The sequence below is a fragment of the Lissotriton helveticus genome, chromosome 3_1 (assembly GCF_964261635.1).
Source record: "Lissotriton helveticus chromosome 3_1, aLisHel1.1, whole genome shotgun sequence".
Taxonomy (NCBI): domain Eukaryota; kingdom Metazoa; phylum Chordata; class Amphibia; order Caudata; family Salamandridae; genus Lissotriton; species Lissotriton helveticus.
In genome coordinates, this window is record NC_136061.1 from 1,654,100,409 (window position 1) to 1,654,119,932 (window position 19,524).

At 43.2% G+C, this 19,524-nt stretch overlaps 1 protein-coding gene across 2 annotated transcripts in view; it reads right to left on the reverse strand.

Moving 5' to 3' along the window:
• LOC144823691 (glycerol-3-phosphate dehydrogenase 1-like protein) overlaps window positions 1-19,524 on the reverse strand; it is a 185,556-nt gene that overhangs the window by 75,215 nt on the left and 90,817 nt on the right. For both annotated transcript variants that reach the window (XM_078682426.1, XM_078682425.1), the window contains exons 3-5: window positions 19,175-19,315; window positions 17,420-17,558; window positions 10,094-10,206 (exon numbers count right to left, since the gene is read on the reverse strand). In XM_078682426.1, coding sequence (XP_078538552.1) covers window positions 10,094-10,206; window positions 17,420-17,558; window positions 19,175-19,315 — 393 coding nt within the window. The remainder of the gene's footprint in view (window positions 1-10,093; window positions 10,207-17,419; window positions 17,559-19,174; window positions 19,316-19,524) is intronic.

Genomic DNA, 19,524 nt, shown 5'->3' on the forward strand with positions numbered 1-19,524 from the left:
CATCGTGATCCACAACTGGTTTGCAGGCGGCTGGTCCGACCCTGCTTACCGGGTGGAACTCACCACCCTGGATTTTCAGCAGCTTCAGGGATTCCTTTAAGGCTCCCCGATGCCACAAGCCTTACCCCCAGTCACTAGGACGGTGCTCATGGCTTGGCGCGCGGCCCTTAGACTTGTGAGATGGGACCGGACGCTAACTCGGCAGACACTGCTGTGGCATGGAGCCTGGCTGAGGGAGGTCTTGTCCTTAGGAGGTTTCCGTCGCTGGGACCCGGTGGGGATTTCGCTCCTTGGGGATGTGTGGGTGGGGGATCATATGCGCTCCTTCTCAGACCTACAAAACAGACATGCCCTCTCCCGCTTCCAGTTCTACAAATACCTGCAACTCCATCACGCATTACACGTACATCTCCCAGCACCCACCACCCTCCCAGAACTCAGCCCTCTCGAGGCGCAGGTAATGATAGGGGACCTAGGGAGGGGGGGGTGTCCCGTATATACCGTGCCCTGGTAAACAATTGCCCTACATCCCTGGACCGGCTTCGGGAGCGCTGGGTGGAGTGGGTGGGTCCCTTGGATGATGCAGACTGGCGTGACGCCCTAATGGCCCCCAAAACCCTGACAACATTATCCAAGTTACGCCTGGTCCAACTTTATTACCTCCACACGGCCTACCTCACCCCGACACGTCTCTTCCGGGCTGGCTTGAGAACTTCTCCGGCTTGTGCGCGCTGCGACTCTGCCCCGGCAGATTTCTACCACATGGTGTGGCTGTGCCCGGCCCTGGAGCCGTTCTGGAGCGGGGTGGAACGTGAGCTGACGCATACTCTGGGGTGGGAGGTTCCCCACGGCCCGAGGCACCTGCTGCTGGGTATATTCGCTGGCTTAGATGGATCTAGGGCTGACAAGCGATTCCTGGGGACGGCCCTGGCAGTGGCGAAGTGGGACATAGCGGCCGCTTGGTCCCAAGCTGCATCCCCGACGCTGCGGAAATGGAGGAGGGGTGTGGACTGGTGTGGGGTGCAGGAGGAGTCCCTCTTTGAAGCCCAGGGCTGCCCGGAAATGTTCAGCAGGGTGTGGGGTAAATGGTTCGGCCTGTTGCCTCTATGAGGGTCCGAGCCTCATTATGCATGTATGTAATATGGAAGCTATTGTACCCACTCAGGAGGGTCTTATTATGTCAGTGTTGTCGCCATGGTGGGAAGGGTTTTTAATGCTGTACTATGATTTGCTGCCAATTAACTTGTTTGTTTCAGAAACTTCAATAAAAATTGATTATCAAAAGAAAAATACCTTGAGGATCGTGGTAAATGTGTATATCATTATTACACATTGGTTAGCCTGACAGTTTTTAATATTAAACTTTAGACAGGCTGCTACTGCATGATTGTTTTCTGGGTATGCTCACACCTTGTGGAAGTCATATCTATACTGGATAGCAGGATAGGGTGGATGGTTGAAGAGGGTTGGAGCGTCTAATGTGATTGTTTACTATTTACTTGCATGGCCTTTGTATTTTGATGCATATTTCAGTCTTCTGTATATTACTTTATATTTTGTCATCCCTGGGTGTCTTTGTGTTCTATTTCCATCTGCAACATTTTGTCCTGAGGAAGGGCGTATCTCCAAAATGCATTGGGGATTGTATTACCATTACATTTGGTTGTTAAGCTACAATGTTGAAAACTGATTATATGCTTGGCAGAAGAAAAAAAAATAAGATTGAAGAGATGCTTAATGGAATCAATTAGATCAATACAAATATGGTTTTATAACTGCTAAATGACTAATACAGTAGAGCAAACACAGTTTATTTTTCAGTGGTGCCCAGCATACCTTTTTTTCTGCACATTGCAACAGTACCCAGTCTATGGATGATCATGTGAAGGCTCACAAGACACTTTTCAACTTGCTATAAGTCTACTTATTAAATCACAACCTTCAGCAACTAATAAAATAGGGTATGCATGAAAAGAAGGTGGCCGTTTGTTTTGTGGTTGTAAAAAGAACATTTACGCAGATCTCTTTAGCTTATATCTCGAACAACAGAACTATCCCTCATGTTAGAGTAACATTATAGAAATCACACAGGGGAAGCCAACACATGTGGATTCAATCCTCAGACAGTGGAAAGCAAAGATAATATCATAAAACTATTGGAAAACATTGGATTATTATTTGGGGTGGTGACTACCCACATCAAGCAATAATCACAACGCTTTTCATGGTAAACTACTAAAGTCACTACATTAAGCTGAACTCCATTCCCAGGTAGCTATGGCACACAGCAACAGGCTTAATTTAGGAGAATATGGAAAGTAGTTATGCTGTACCAAAAGAGTAATAAAGACAAAATACAAAAACAACAAAAATCTCAAACCAAATCAGAAGTGAGTAAAATGTAATAAACAAAATGAAACCAAAATGACAAAAAATCCAATTAGGGCAAATGGAGATATGAATATTTAAAGTTGAAGTCGGAATAGAACCAAGAAGCAAAAAATGCTAATGATAGTCAATGGTCACAGTAGACCTAGACCTAGGCCAAATTTGAGACTGGTCACAATGGAGCGTGAGATTGATATGTCCTGGTCAAAGATTTTACTTTCTGATTTAGTCCTTTAACACCTTGGCTGCTTGACAGATCCTTCTGCTGTGCTGGGCCATAATGTTAATGGGTGTGGTCATGACGAGCTCAGCTCGTCATGAGCACCCTAGAGGTATACCTCATGACGAGCTGAGCTCGTCATGAGCATCGAAGGGGTTAACTCCCACTCCACCACAGGGGTACACTGTAACCTCCCGCCAGAACCTCAGAGGAGGCACTTAGAGACTCACATGGTGTCAGTCAGGCAGAGACTAACAGCACAGTTGAGGCCAGGTCCAGTTGGCACTGGTCAGTTGGGCAGGTGTTGGAAATGCCTCTTGCAGCTTGCTGTATTCCTTTAGCTTGAACAGGTCTGCCTTATGGCAATTGGAGTCCACTGCATTGTCCTGAGTACAAGAGGCAGCAGGTCCAGTCCTTCAGGCTTCCTTTCAGGTCACAGGTCCAGTCCCTTTCTGTTCTTCCTCATGTCTGCCAGGGTTCTGACGAGGGTGTTTGGAAGTGCTACACTTATGCCTGGCACTAGCTAGTGGGTGGGAATGACTCCTGGGCATGCCCTAACCAATCGGCTAAAAGTTCCTGGGGTCAGACCTACCCACTTTGGGTATTTTTAAGATGGTAAAAGTCTTCCATCACACTCAACTTTGAGTTGAGGCATGGGAGTAAGTGTGGGAGTTTACTTTGGTAATTAACCATAGTGTTCTACCAAATATAACACTACATCCAGTTTCAAACCTCCACTGTACCCACAAACAGCCCAGAGACAGAAGTCTGGTATGACAAAAGCTGGATTCTTCAGTAACAGTGATTGTGGATACGCAGGAATTTGGCATCCTGTTCCCTTCCTTTAAAGTACACCCCAAGTGTTAAGTGAGAATCCTGCAGATCTGTCAAGCAGGATTTGACCCCTAAGCCAGATTGGCAGTGTAATATCAAAAAGGATGCCCACAGCCCCCACCCTTCTACTGAACTCAAATAAGTCATCCCTGCTCTTTGAAGGTAACCTTTCAATCACAGTCACCTATTACAAAACTCCTGGTAGGAATTCCCAACCTCATTCATATCCTATTGAAGCTTGGGGGAAGCTGGAGAATTAATGCAAATAAGCCTCCAGGAGCTTCAGGGATGGAAAAGGTAACTTTTTAAAAGGTACTTTTCCTAAATATTTATTAAAGATCTGACTTCATTATAGAATTGAATTTTTAATAACTATTAAAAATTGTTGTTTAATTGTTTTTCTAGCTAGTCTCCTTCCCAAGCTGCAGTATTGGAATTTTAATAGGTACTCTGGTTGTCTAAATAGGACAGCTAGGCCTCCCACAGTGAAAAATAGTTTTTGGGTGCTAGTCATTATAAGGACATGTTAAGTTTACATTTCTACATGTCCTACTTTTAAATACCATGCACCATAACCATAAAGAAACCAGGTTTACAGTGACATTTTAGTTAAGTGTTGAAATGAGATAAGAAATAATGTTTAAAAACAAAACAAATACTGGAATTCATCAGTTATAGTTTAGTGAACTAACTATAACCTGCACCCGTCATGTCTTGCTCATACATAGTACATCATTCATGTCATGTTAAATGACATAATTGATCATTAGAAGATCAAGGGTAATCAGACATACGTAATGATGGCGGTGTTACGAACTGAAAGAACTACAGTCAACTTGTAGTCCTTCTCTGATGGCCATTGTGTATGGGGGGCGAAATCATCCATTTAAATACATGCATGATAATGATTGGCATCACTGGAAGCATTTGAAAAAGGCTTGGCAGCCGAAACGAGTCACGCTGGGTGAAGGAATTGCATTTTTAATAGTGCAAGGTGGAATAATTGCAGTTTTAATCCCGTAGACTGCTCCGGTTTGTTCCTGGTGGAAGGGACTTTGTTGGATAATTACTTCATGCAGGCCACATGCCCACCGGAGGCACCGGTCATTAAAGAATTCGGCAGGTATTGTGGCATTTGTTGGATTGTTGAAACAGAACCCGCTACAACCGCCGCAGCCCAATGAAAGAATGTGCCTGCTGATAGATAATCAGGACATGACTACATAGAAAGGTATCCGTAACTGAGACCGGCACCTTCAGGTACAGGATCGTGAAGGAACAACCGCTGATGAGGGGCGTATTATGTCATGTTACTTGCTCCCAATTTACAGTACATATTGCTATCAGCCTGTTAAGGGGATATGGAATAATCTTTCCCATATGTGAATGGATGGTAATGAAAACGGATTGTCATTATGGAGTTGGCACAGTATTAGAAGATCAAAGGTAACTAGACATACGTAATAATGGCGGTGTGTAAGGGGCGAAGTAATCCATTTAAATACATGCATGATAATGATTGGCGTAAGGCTTGGTAGCTGAAACGTGCCATGCTGAATAAATGCAGTTTTAACCCTCTGGAGTGCTCCGGTTTGTTCTCGGTAGAAGGGACTCTGCTGGTTGATTACTTTGTGCAGTCCACATGCACGCCGGAGGCACCCGTCATTAAAGAGTTCGGCAGCTATTGTGGCAATTGACCAAATAAAAAGTTTGAGAATCATTATTTTGGGACAACATGGTGTATTTTTCTTACACAAAGCCAAAACATCAAAAGAATGTATCGTAGCAAATATTCTTTTGTGTGATATTTGCATTCAGTTTTCCTTTACTACTTTTCTGGATCTCGTGACACTTCATTACCCTTATTCCTTTACTCAAACACATTTCGGTCATTTTCCAAAGGCGTTATTTTCTTCATGGTTTAACTGGTAGAGCTCTTTATTTCTACACCTATTGGTTTTAGATTATTTTTAAGCAAAGATGTGTTTCTTTTACAGTCCCTATCCAAGTGTGCAAGGTGTAAGTTAGGAACATTTTAATTTACTCTTTCAAATTTCAGTTGAAGGTCCATTGAAAAACAAACCAGGCCTACTCTCTTATTATTTTATTGCTCTACAGTATTACAGTTTCTGAATTATAGATGTTACAACATTTAAAAACAGTGACGGCAAAGAACGTTTACAAGTTGAACGCTGAATTTTTGCATGTGATTAGAGAAAGATATACCATATAACAAAACTATTCTAATATGTGCGTAAATGTTAGAAATATCAGTATAAAGTTTGCAAGAAATGTCCCAAGTATTCAAGTTTTTTTTACATTTGACAATGGACTAGCTTTGCAAGAAAGGAAGGGTACATCTTGTGAAGGAAGCTTACATGATATACAAAATTGCTTTGAAGATATCAGCTACATACGAAGGGTACCATCATGTAAAGGTGAACAATGGGTGGGGATGCTACCCAAAGCGATTTCTAGTGGTTAGACAAAATGCAAGCATTTCTCCCAACACTTTTTGAGTGTTGCAGGCGAAGAGCCATCACATGCATGCATGAAAATAGAGGAAATTACATCTCTTGGGGAAACAGATACATAACAAGCAGACAGAAGACACGTCCAATACATTGAAATGGAAGCTTGGCAGTTATCGAAAGTCAGTGGACAGTAAAATTCTATCTCAATTCATTTTAAAGTGTCCCATGGCAAATTGGTAGTATGAAATTCCACAACACTGGCAATGGTTATTAGAGCACTCTGGCTCTCTTCATGAATTTGGAGATTCAAGAATTGAAGGAGAAAAAACAACTGGAAATGTTATATATCAGAAACGGAATGAACATGAAAAAGTCACTTCCCTTTGGGAACAATATTTAAGAACATAAGATGGACCAGTGAAAAGGACCAACTTATCTGAGTAAAAAAAGGATAAACGAACCAAAAGGGCTAGTTTTACGGCCATACGAGCAGATGTAATATCCAACAACAGAACAGTAAGAAGTTGAACTGCATTATCTTGAATACAGATGCCATCTAAAAAGTCAAAATAAGGTTTACATCCCACTGAGGAACAATAAACAAAGAATGAGGCTACAAGTAAAGCAAATCTTTGATAAAATGTCCACTAGTGGCAATTTAAACAAGGATGGTTGTTCAGGAAGATGCATTAATTGAGATACAGTTTCCTGGTAGCCTCTAAATGAAGCCCAAGACCTGTGCAAAAAGAAAATGAAATGAAAACCCCAAGAGACTGAACAAAGGAGATGTAAAAGAATTACCCCCAGATGCATCAACAACCCATTTTGCGATTCCTTAATAGCGAAAAATACCGATTCGCTATTAACGAATAGCAAAGTGGAATGCATCAAGAAATCACTAAAAAAATAGCGATTTATTAGAATTCCTTAATTGTAACTCGCAAATAGCGAGTCGCAATTAAGGAATACCTCCCCATTCATTCCTATGGGCCTAGAGGCCCATAGGAATGAATGGGAAGACAATCTCAATTTGCGAATTGCAATTAGCGAATCGCAAATTGAGATTGCGATTTCAAGGGTGCAGGGGTGTCCAAAGGACACCCTGTTGCACCCCTGAAATTGATCTGTGCACATATGTTGCGCACACACATGCCCTTAGGGCATGTGTGTGCGCAACATGAAACTTTGAAAAATGCACTTTAGTGCATTTTTCAAAGTTTTTTGCAAATTACCATGAAGTTGTACTTCATGGTAATTTGCGTGCCCTATTAGCGAATTCGCTATTTTTCAGAAATCACTAAAAAAATAGCAATTTCTTAGAATTCCTTAATTGTAACTTGCAAATAGCGAGTCGCAATTAAGGAATACCTCCCCATCCATTCCTATGGGCCTAGAGGCCCATAGGAATGAATGGGAAGACAATCTCAATTTGCGAATTGCAATTAGCGAATCGCAAATTGAGATTGCGATTTCAAGGGTGCTGGGGTGTCCAAAGGACACCCTGTTGCACCCCTGAAATTGATCTGTGCACATATGTTGCACACACACATGCCCTCAGGGCATGTGTGTGCGCAACATGAAACTTTGAAAAATGCACTTTAGTGCATTTTTCAATGTTTTTGCAAATTACCATGAAGTTGTACTTCATGGTAATTTGCGTGCCCTATTAGCGAATTCGCTATTTTTTTAAACTTTAATGCATTGCATTTAAGGAATCCCAATTTGAGATTCCTTAAATGCAAATAATCGCAATTTAGCGATTTCTTAATTTGCGATTTTTGCATTTGGGGTGATGCATCCCAAATGCAAAAATACCGGTCGCAAAGGGGCAGATTCTGAGAATCTGCCCCTTTGCGAGCGGATTTTTGTTTGATGCATCTAGCTGTTAATGCCTTCCAAATCACAGAACTGCACAAATGTTATCCAGCAGCCTGCGTAAGATTGGGTGGCAGGTTTTTCTGGCCTCCATATTGTGTTTTAACCTCTGCTTCTACCGGACTAGGCATAGGCTGGATGAGATCAAGCCAAAATGACGCAGTGAAAAGCAGTGCTGGTTACGGACTGCTTTGCTGAACCATATCTAAGCACTGCATCATTCCTGATGGTTCCCACATCTACTGCCTTTGTTGGCCTAGGAAACAGGACATAGGGAATGAGCCGCTCCATATACGGGCTATGACACATGGAGGGTTGGACTAGGGTAGGATAGAAGAACTGAGGAAACCCCCAAACTGGGGCACTGAGTCCTCTACACCTGCAGCACTTCTATTTGTTTGAATAAACCCACTGAACGCGTTCGGAGTACGAACAGGCATTTAAAAACATTTTACTTTTGGTGTGTAAGTAATATTCACCATTATAAACAGAATTTAAGAAACATGGGTACTGATTTAGAGTTTAGAGGACAGAGTAGTGTCCATTAAGGCAACATGTTAAATTACTCAGTTGTCCTGATGGACATACCGTCCCCCAAATTTAGGGATGCCAAGCGGTCCAAAGGACACGTCTTAACATTGTCAGGAACCACTGTCACAGTTGTAAATGTTTGATGGACAGCGCCGTCAAACTTTTACAAAAGTTTAACTTTTTTGAGGTATTTTGTTTCCTGTCCCTCGCCGCCAAGTTTTAACTGGTGGTGACGAACAGCAAACCTGATTCATCAGACCACCCACTCTAAATTAAGCAGCTGGTTGGATGGCTTACCTCTGATGGCACACACTTGGTGGAGAAGTATATCGGAGATGGAGCTGCAGTGAGCTCTGTTGTCGGTATACTGTCAGCCCGTCAAACCTGTAAAGCGGGCGGGCTTACTGTGAATTCGGAAGAGAGAGTACTCCGTCGCTGTTGCAATGGAGTACCTTCTCCACCAAATAGTAAATCAGCCTCATAGACCTAAGGTAACTTCAAAACTATTTGGCCTCCTCATTGTTTAGTAAGGTGTCCATGATTCACATTCCAAGAAGCGCAGCTAGCATGGCGAAAGCTGGGGGGAGGCTAACATTGAACAAAATCCTAATGTTGTTTGGATTATGGAGGGACAGGGGGGGAAGGAGGAAACCGCCTAGATGACCTGGGAGTAAGCGAAAGGATAAACTGTGCATTAATGGCAGCCTGGAGGAACCAAAGGACTTTTACAACACTTAGGGCCCAACTGAGAAAGATTCTGCAGTACGTAGGTGTGGCTAACTCTTGAAATTCTGAACTAAGTTCATGAAAATTCAGGAGCATATATCAGGGGTACTACAAGAGAAAATCAAACGTCAGACTTTGCAAAGCAAGCTCCTCAGTGACCAATATTGCGTTTGTAAGCACCTGTGGCAGGGACATTTCACAAATTACACCAGCAGGAGGATTAAAACTCTGGCTAAGGAGAGAAAGAGTGAGAGAGAGAAAGAGAGAGAGAGAGAAAGAAAGAAAGAGAGAGAGAAAAAGAAAGAGAGAGAGAGAGAGAGAGAGAGAGAGAGAGAGAGAGGTGTCAGCTACATTTGCTACAGATCTAATCTAGCAATGATATAACATTTTTGAGTACGAAATAAATTATTTGATCACTACTTATTTATAACTGATCCTGTGTACGTCAAAAAGAACAGGGTCACCTAATACCATCTCTGTTGGGTATTACAGGTACAAAAAACTACCCCAGTACAAGTAGCATTTTGCTGGGGTCTGTTTTTGCACTCAGTTAACATATGTGCATAAACATATGGAGAATATAGTGTACAAATGGCAATTTCGCCATTGCACACGTTTGCATCGCCTTTTACCATCAGGTGAAATCTGTCCGTGACTGCTAATAAAAATATAGAATTATTGAAATTTCTCGTCAGATTCAAATTTGAATTGTTGCTGTAGCAAGCACATATACAATCTGTATCCGTTCTAACACTGACTTATGAGTCTAAATGGCCCTGCAAGTGATGTACCTATTATTACTAAATGACAGAATTTATTGTAGGACCAAGTGAGCTTTCATCACTGAACTATTTCTATCACTAGACAGAACATTGACCATTCTTCATCAACATTTCGCCTACACACACAGAAATGATAAACAGCTTTGATACAGCAGATCAATTATTATACACACCGCGCTTTATTAATACATCTTAATTAATCAAAATAGTAGAAAATAATAAAAGACCCATCTACCATGAAGAACAGCCTTGATTCAACCAACCTTTAAAGCCCCACAGAGCTCCACGGTGTCACAGTCTTCGACCACCGTGATCCTGAAGTTTGGGGTCTGCAGTAAATCCTTGAAGATGACACCATGCTGCTTATTTTTGCACCCTGTGAACAAAAAAAATTCGTCGGAATTCTAGTAAATTTTAATATGGTGTATAATGCAGATGCACACAAAGCCTTTTCATTCTTTTCCAATATGTATTGCTCCTTAAACCAACGTTGGGATCTAAAGGGGGGAGTTAATGAAATGATAGAAAACAACTTATCACTGATATGTGGTATAATGTTGCTAGTAATGCTGCATTAGTTTGAGGACCTTTCTTTCAATTTCACATTGTTGGTGTTTTTATTACAAACACTTACAAATTCAATAACATCATACAAATATATTGAAAAAGAGAGCATTCCAAGACGTTATTACATTCACCTGAGACTGAATGCTGGTTGCCTGTGACATGACATTGTCATTGAAGCTTTAATAAAAAAATAACTGGACTTGTTCGTGGAATCCACGAGTAAGCCAGGAGTACTGAAAAAGTAAGTCACACTAAAAGGTTTTTGCAAGTAGGGCCTTCAGAAACTGATTAAGTGCTGAAACTCTTCCAGACCAGACACTTTGTGTGGAGTAGGTCAAACGTGAAGATGGTCCTCTTGAATCAGCCTCCATCATTCTTAAGATCATGAGATTCTTTCCTGTGGAGCAGAAGAATATATGTAGCTATGATGCTAATGGAGAAAATATCTCCTGAATGACTGCTCTGTGGCCTAAGAAGTGAAGCTGCAGAGATTACTTTATTAATCTCCCTACCAATACCACAGTGTGCCCTCTGTAGCCCCTATGTATCCATGCTGTTGGATTTATTAAAATCAAACATTGTATGGACATTTAAATGAATGGAGGGTTATTGTGTGTATTTTTAAGTTCTAAGTCTCTGTGATGAAATGTTTTTTTACAGGTACAGTCCCATTTTTTGGCCCTGCGTTCGGACTATTCGGTACTGGTGTAATGACTCTGTAGTAGTGCACAGGGCCCTGCACACCAGGCACCAGTGCATGTCCCGTGAGCCTCAAAAAGTGTATGATGAATTGGCTTATTCTCAATTGGCAGACGTTACGTTACTTATAAGTCCCTAGTATATGGTACCACGGTTACCAAGGGCCGGTAATTTAAGTGTCCCTTGTGGACTGCAGCACTGGTTGTGCCACCATGAGTGTGACAAATGCAAAAACAACAGTTGATGGACAGAATGCAGAACAATGTCATACATTCACCCCAGTACAGAGATCTGGTCCTAAATCCATCGCTTTTTTGCTCACCCTGCCATTCCAGTTTAAACCCAGCCATATGCAAATCAGTCTTGACCATGTGCTCCATGGGAACAGTCCAGCCCGATCTGCCAAGCCAGGTCCTCCCTGGACTGTAAACAAGCATCCAAGGACCGGTTTCAGGCTTTCAGCCCTCATCAGCCTGGATAGCTTGATTCCAGTGGCATGGAGAGCACGGGACTCACGGCTGAGCATACCCATCCCACTCGGGTGACAAATGCAAAAACAACAGTTGATGGACAGAATGCAGAACAATGTCATACATTCACCCCAGTACAGAGATCTGGGCCTAAATCCATCGTTTTTTTGCTCACCATGCCATTCCAGTTTGAACCCAGCCATATGCAAATCAGTCTTGACCCTGTGCCCCATGGTAACAGTCCAGCCCAAACTGCCAAGCTAGGTCCTCCCTGGACTGGAAACAAGCATCCAAGGACCGGTTTCCGGCTTTCAGCCCTCATCAGCCTGGATAGGTTGATTCCAGTGGCATGGAGAGCACGGGACGGGTATGCTCAGACGAGAGTCTCCATGCCACTGGAATCAAGCTATCCAGGCTGATGAGGGCTGAAAGCCCGAAACCGGTCCTTGGATGCTTGTTTCCAGTCCAGGGAGGACTTGGCTTGGCAGTTCGGGCTGGACTCTTCCCATGGGGCACAGGGTCGAGACTGATTTGCATATGGCTGGATTCAAACTGGAATGTCATGGTGAGCAAAAAAACAATGTATTTAGGCCCAGAGTTCTGTACTGGGGTGAATGTATGACATTGTTCTGCAGTCTGTCCATCACCTGTTGTTTTTGCATTAACCATGAGTGTGACAGCATAAAGCATGTCTCCCAGCCTGCCACTGCGGAGAAGTAAAGCAGTTTTAAACTGCTACTCTACTTAGCCATTTAAAGTAACGCCAAATCCCAAACCTTTCTTTTGATACATCAGTCATCCCCAAGGCAGGCTTAACGACCTCTAACACTGGATGCTGTACACTGAAAAGTAGGGCATGAGTTTTTTGCAAGTCCTGACACAAAAATCCTGAATTGTCGTTTTACTGTGCAAGGCTAGTAGCACCATTGGTGAGTGCAGGGTTACACGCTGATACACTCAGCTGTGCTAACTCCTTAAAGGGGCTACTAATGTTGTACTTCAAGGAATCAAAAGAATCGTTTCATTAAACCAACTTGATGCTCAAGTCGAATTTAATGTAACTTTTTCACAAATGGCAACTTTAGAAAGTTGCCACTTTGTTACCCAAAGTTTTCCAGTGACTGTTAACGGTTGCACACAAGCTCGTGTCCTGAAGGCAGCTTTCTGCCCTTCTAGAGAGAGGTGTGAATAACTCTCAAGAAGAAACATCTCAGGAAGGAACATAAAGGCTCTCCCAAGGCAGGAGGTGTGATCTTCTCCTGTCAAAATGGCCAAACACATTGTGAGCCCAAAAGGCAAGCTTCAAAGAAGAAGCCAATGGCAAATGGTAGTTACAGGCAGGAGGAGCTGCTCTTTTGTTTTTTCACAGACAGGCTGCCAAGGGGGAAAGAGAGGGAGAAGCTGTTACCAAACAGTTTTATCAAGGGGTGTGTAGCCCCCAAGTAGGTGGTGCACCTCTTGCATGGGCTAGAGCGTTCCACACACCATGACAAGAGTTCTGTCATGTTGGGAATGGCTACTCTGGGTAGCTAGATGACACACTACGCAGGAATTTGTCATCAGGCGGGACGCACCTGGTAGCACGATTGACTAGTCAGCCAGTACATCCCCCTGAGATCGTAATGGGCATAAAAGTGGCACCTAGACCTCAGATTATGTCGGTACTGAAAAGAGGACCAAAGAAGGACTGCCCTCCTACTCCCTGGGCCCAGCAGACAGAGGCTGCGCCAAAGACTGTACTGCACCTGCTGCTCTTTGGGCTTGCAAAGAGAGGAGTGTGCCTGTGAATGCCCTGCCTGAGCAAAAGATATCCCCAAGCCTCAGAAAGAAGTGACTCCAAGAGTCTGTTGACGGACTTCCTATTACAGCTACAGGGCCGCATGGGCTGAAAAAGTCTACCTTGGCAAGTCGGTAACCAGGGGTAACTTGTTTTTGACTGGACTTCACCCAGACTTCACCCGGACTTCAAGGGCCATGAATCCTGCAGCAAAAGTGGCCCCACCATGTTCATGGACCAAGGAGTAACCCCAGGAAAACCCCTGTCAATGGATCAGTATCCTCAGCATTCCTCAGATTCCTGTTTCCCTTGCATCAGGATCACTTCACTGAAGTCGAAACACACAAACCACATGATGTGAGCGTTCTTGTCATCTCGCACATAGCCGGGTGCTCAGCTAGCATGCACCCTTACAGAGCAGTGCATGAGAGCGAATAAGCAGCAGTAAAAAAACAAAATAGTGCACTTTCACAAACCTACATGCACAAAAGAGCAAACCTACAAGAAATAGGGGCATACTCCATGCGAGGGATCGACATACAAACAGGAGGGACATATAACAAACATTGCTCACCGAGAAGCAAGCCTTTGCGAAAGACGCGCAAAGCAACCAAATAAAAGCGATGAGTGGGCTATAAGCCCACAGACCAGATACAGCATGTCTTGAAGAGACAGCGCATGCGCTGATGAGGCTTGACCTAAAAACAAACAAAGCGTTGTTAACCAGTTCACAAAGGCATGTAAATGGTCTTTTAAAGACCTGTGAAAAGCTGGGGTGAGGCTGAGATAAGAAGCCAGACACTGCCCAGCCCAGCCCAGCCCACAGCAGCTTAAGAACTTGAAGCTGCTGCAGCAGCCTGGGCTGAGATACACCGGGAAGAGAGGACTAAAGCCTAGGCTGGAGCCGGGAATAGGACAACTGGCACCTCAGGGATGTAACAGGTACAGAGAAGGACCTACTGCTGATTCCTAACAAGCTGCTCCTGTTAGGGCAGATTTAGGGGCATGGATAGGGGATTGAGGGGAAACGTGAGCATTGATGTGGCCTGTAAATGGGTGTAAGACATTACTTTGAGAACCTGCTGTCCTATAGTTCTCAGGAGAAACTGCTAAAATTGCAATCTGGGACTCTTAGGAATGTTGGGGGCTATGCTGATCCTCGGGATGAATTCTGATATAAGTGTTCAGCAGCCAAGACGTCAAAGCACTTGACTCAACAACTGACACTACCAACAGCACACACCCAGAATAGAAGCACTCCCACAATACTGACAGCAAGCTGCACTCTCAGAAACCTCACGCACTAACAGTCACACACTTCCAAAAGTAGTCGGGCACACCTTACAGAGCTGCAGCCGCACGCTGATGAGAGAACTCACTCACCTCACAGAGAAGCAATCATACACGACCTATAGCACTCTCACACCTCTTATACATCACCAACAGTACTCTTGCACTGCTAAAAAAGTAGTGGTCACATATAAAGGAACAGATGCAGATACATGTATAACTCTTGTATACTTGCAGTCTCATACCATTCCACAGGCAGCATTCTCACACCCTTCAAAGTAGCAGCTACAGAACCCCAATAGGATTCTTGTGCTTCTCACTGATTCGCAGTCACACACTGCTGACAGCACTTTTGCACCTCTCAAAAACAAGCAGCCCACACTAATGACAGAACTCTGACACTCTCACTGATTAGCAGTCTCACGCTAAAGGCAGCACTTGCACCCCTCACAGACTGGCAGTCTCACACTATCAGCAGCTTTCGCACTTCCCTTGCAGTACCAGTCTCATACTACCAAAACCACCCTCACTCCCATCACAGACTAGCAGTCTGATATGACCACAAGCACTTTCCTGTCCCCCGGAATGGCAATCTCACACTACTGCCAGCACTCACACCCCTCACGAAGCAGCAGCCGCAAGCTAATACAAGCTTGTACTACTCACAACTAGCAGTCTTGTACTATCAATAGCACTCAAACCCAGAGCCACATTGGCCATTTACCCCATCAGGCATTTCACAAGAAAGCTGGAGCGACTGGTGGAAATTTTTGAAGGGGGGAGGGCTGAGCTGCCGTCTCGGTCTACAGCTCCCTGGGGTTTATGACAGGAGGCAAAAAGAGAGAAAGTCTGCATGAGAGAGAGGATGAGTGGGTGAATGGAAGAATGAGTCAATAGGTGGCTAAAGAGACGCATGAGTGCAACAATGAGTGACTTATTCATTTATTTATTTATTTTTGTGTTTTATAGCGCTCGAACTTGACCTGTGAGGGTATTAGAGTGCTTTACACGGTATACAGTGTAGAACAAACAAAAAGTTTAAAGTGCAGAAGTATACACTTATGAAAGATTAGGTGCCTAAACAGATAGAGAGGGACTATATGGATGGGAAAATGGAGGCACTTCCAATTGTAAACCAGACCTTTTGGCTTTTTTCAAAGTGAGCACTCTACATCACAGCATGCACTTCCTCTCTCCACTGCTTGATGCCAGTCACTGTCTTTTTGTTGCAAAGTGCTACCACGCTGCTTGCTTCCTTTTTTGGGCAGGTGCATACTTGTTTTTCACTTTTTTTATTTTGATTTAAAGTTCTAACATGGCTATTGGCTATCTTAGAATGGTAAGTAAAAAATGTTTGTCATTTGTCACGACACATGCATACATGCACACATCAAAACACACCCATGCACATGTGTCACAGGTCACATGTGCCACGACCCAAGTGAGCACATAGGTCAGGATACATGTCAACAGCAATCTAGAAACAGGTGTTCGAAATAGAAAACCCACTGAAATATTGTCAACTGTCTTGACACATGCATTTGTATGCAAAGCCTAAAAAGAAATTACAAAAACAATAACTCTGCCATTCACAGCTGAGATTTCAGACTTTTGCAATGCTGCCTTTTATTTGTCTTTGACTCAGGTGGATTGCTAGTACCACACACAGTTCAGACCACCATACCCCCTACTGTGGCTCCACAGTTTTTTATCAAGTTGAACAAACAGCCTTTTAAGGATCCTGGCCAAATGGTATGTTATCTCAACTAACAACCCAGCAGTTTTGTATCAAGTTGAACAAACAGCTTGGATCCTGGCCAAATGCTATGTTAACTCAACTATCAACCAAGTAAATTGGCAAACCAAAAGGATACTTCATTTGGCTGACAGGTTGATGTTAGAATCGGAAAGAAGTATCTTGTAGTAGCTTTAGGACACATCTCAAGACTTATCTGTTTGCTTAAGATCATAGAAAGTCTGGTAGACCTCCCAGCACTGGGAAGCCCGTTGTGTAGCCACTCGCTTGATAAATTCCTTGAATTGAATAGTAATATATTTAAGCATTATGGCTCACTACTGAAGGCGTCAACTGTTGTTAATGTCCACCCCTCAATTATGGCCTGACCTGAAAGCGAAAATGTATAGTGAGAGGAAGAGTAATCAAAAAGCTTTTAATGTCTACCAGCATGAGAGCTATAAGAATAGTAGCGTCCATCCTCCTAATCTCAACCCAGACAGACAAACAGTGCTTGTTTCATGTCTCCTACTGATTCCTTTGCAGTGTCATTGAAACTGCAGCACAGGTACTCCGTGCCAGCCCTCTAAATATTCTGATTGGCTGAAACAATCCCAGCATTTCATAAATTTAGCTGGTACAAGATGCTGTCTATCCAATAATTCAAAGGGTTGGATGGTTGCGCTAGAGGTGATCCCATAAATTTAATCTATTTAGGATTTACACTGCCATAGGATAACAGAAGTTCCAATTCAACACCAATCACTCTCCCTGCTATTTTTCTTTTAACAAAACAGAAGACCTTCACGCACAAGAAAACAAGGCAAACATCTTGTTCGTGGCCGCGATGTTAGTCAATGAAAATATTAGAATTCTGAATGTATAATGGAAATCAGAATAAACAATTTTAAAGAAATGCACACATTTGTTGTGTGTGATTCAAGTCCAGTAAACCTGCTAGGTAGAGATGTATTGTGCAGTGTAAATAATCACTGATGTGTAGGAAGTGAAATGAGAGGGCATATTTGCCTTGTAATAATATGTTAATTACCGACTGTGGTTTCACAGAACTTTTCATCAGCCACTTCACTGGCTATGTTGGCACCCATCAGTACACTGACTTCAATGCCAAGTTTCTCTCGGATGATGTCTGATATGAGCTTCAAGCCGTCCGGACCTTCATCCACTCCCTGCAAGGACAGATGCAAACATTTGCATTCTTTCAAAGAGACATCTGGGACCGAAGAAGAAGGAGTGTTTAGTTCACAAGTGCCTAGCAGACCCAGTGCAGGTAGTGGGCGCTGGCAATCAATGTTGGCGACCGGGATTCAATTTTCATCACCAGTCTTAGACCCAGAGCGAGAGAGAGAGAAAGTAAGAAAAAAGGTGAACGAGAAACACAGGAATGAAGTGACAAAGGGAGAAAGCAGGGATGTGAAAGGAACTGCAAGAGTAGGATAAAAGGACAGGAAGTGCAGGGTGGGGCAAAAGGGAAGAATGAGGTGGAATCAAGATGAGAAAGCCTTGGTATTCAGGAGCCCCGGAGGTGGGCTGCTGAGAGACATTTTGGTTTACGAATTCTTTTATTTTATAATTTTTTTCATAAGTTACGCAATGAGGGTTCCAGTAGTAGGTGTAAATTATCCCACTAAAGTCTTAAAGGTAACACTTTGTTAATAAGAATTCAGAGATCATAACAATAAGAAGACGTATTTTAACAGGCTTATGGTCTAACTGCGCAATACCACATTTTACAATTATCCCAAGTAATGATCCTTAATTGACCTCACCTGAAAAACCTATTGAGTCGACTTGCAAGGATCTTAACAAGTGCATTACCACAGATACCTAACATATATTTGTGGAGAAGACTGATTACCCCTCTGAGGTGATTGCTACTACTACTACTACCACTACTACTACTACTACTAGAGTGCAATTGTGTGTGCTGTACATAATTAAAAGGGTCTATATTCCTGTACTCACTCCATAATTAACTTTTGCCTCTATTTAGCCCCTGTCCTCTGCTGGCCAGAAGTCCAGCTCATGAATGACGCCTTAACTCTGGAATACACAGTGGCGCACGGTGCAAACAAACCTCTCTTTCACTCCTTCAAAAGAGATCTCAAATCCTAGGCCGGTGAAAATCCATCCACCATGTAGGTAGGTGTGCGTAGGTGGCAGCACTCGCTTTCCAATCTTGTGGAACTGCCCAGGGTTTAGACAGGTCTGTATTGTGGAATGCCCCAACCAACTACACCCCTGGTACTCAATGGCGGTCCCTTAGTGCCATACCAGATTTTCAGCATAACCAATATATAGATGATTAACCTTTATGTCCTTCGTAATGCATCTACATTTATCTCATGTGGGTATCCTGGAGCTGTGCTGGGCAACCGTTCTCTGTCCCATGATGCACACTACTACAAGATGCGAAGCAACACTACTGTATGATTAACAGTCTCGCTTTTTTTTTCAACTATTGTGATGCTGTGTTGCACCCTTTGTAACTGTTTCCTTTGATATGTATTTGACGCCTCCCTAACCCTGACCATCCGTAATTGTGAAGCGCTCTGATATCCCTCTGGATCATGTTCGCGCTATATAAAACTTTATAAATAAATAAACAGTAGCACTGGTGCATGCAATGATCTATAGAAACTACAAACTTCGAATTACACCCACCCCACATGCAATAGCAACAAGACTAGACCCTTCTACAGACACACACACATTACGGGAAAAATCTGTCCTTTTCCCATTCTGAAATCAGGACGTGCTGGTTATTTACAAGATGCGTCATTACCTTAATGAGTGAGATCCCGAATGCTCCGCTTTTCACGTGGCCAACCAGCTGTCCACAAACACGGCCAATGAACTGATGCGGTAGGACAAAAACGAGGATATCTGCACCCGTGGCAGCTTCAACAACATCCGGTACAGCGACCTGAAGCGAAAAAAGACGAATTAAAGACAGGTGTTCACGTTTCACACAAAGCACCATATGAAGGAAAGCAATTCAGATGGCCTAGATCCAGGGCTTAATTTGTAAAAATTGTAAAAAAATAAATTAAGAAAAACTTCCCAGGCCCAACGCTTTACTGTAGAACTAATGGGCTGATGAATATCAAGGATTTCTAGTTTTGATTTCACATG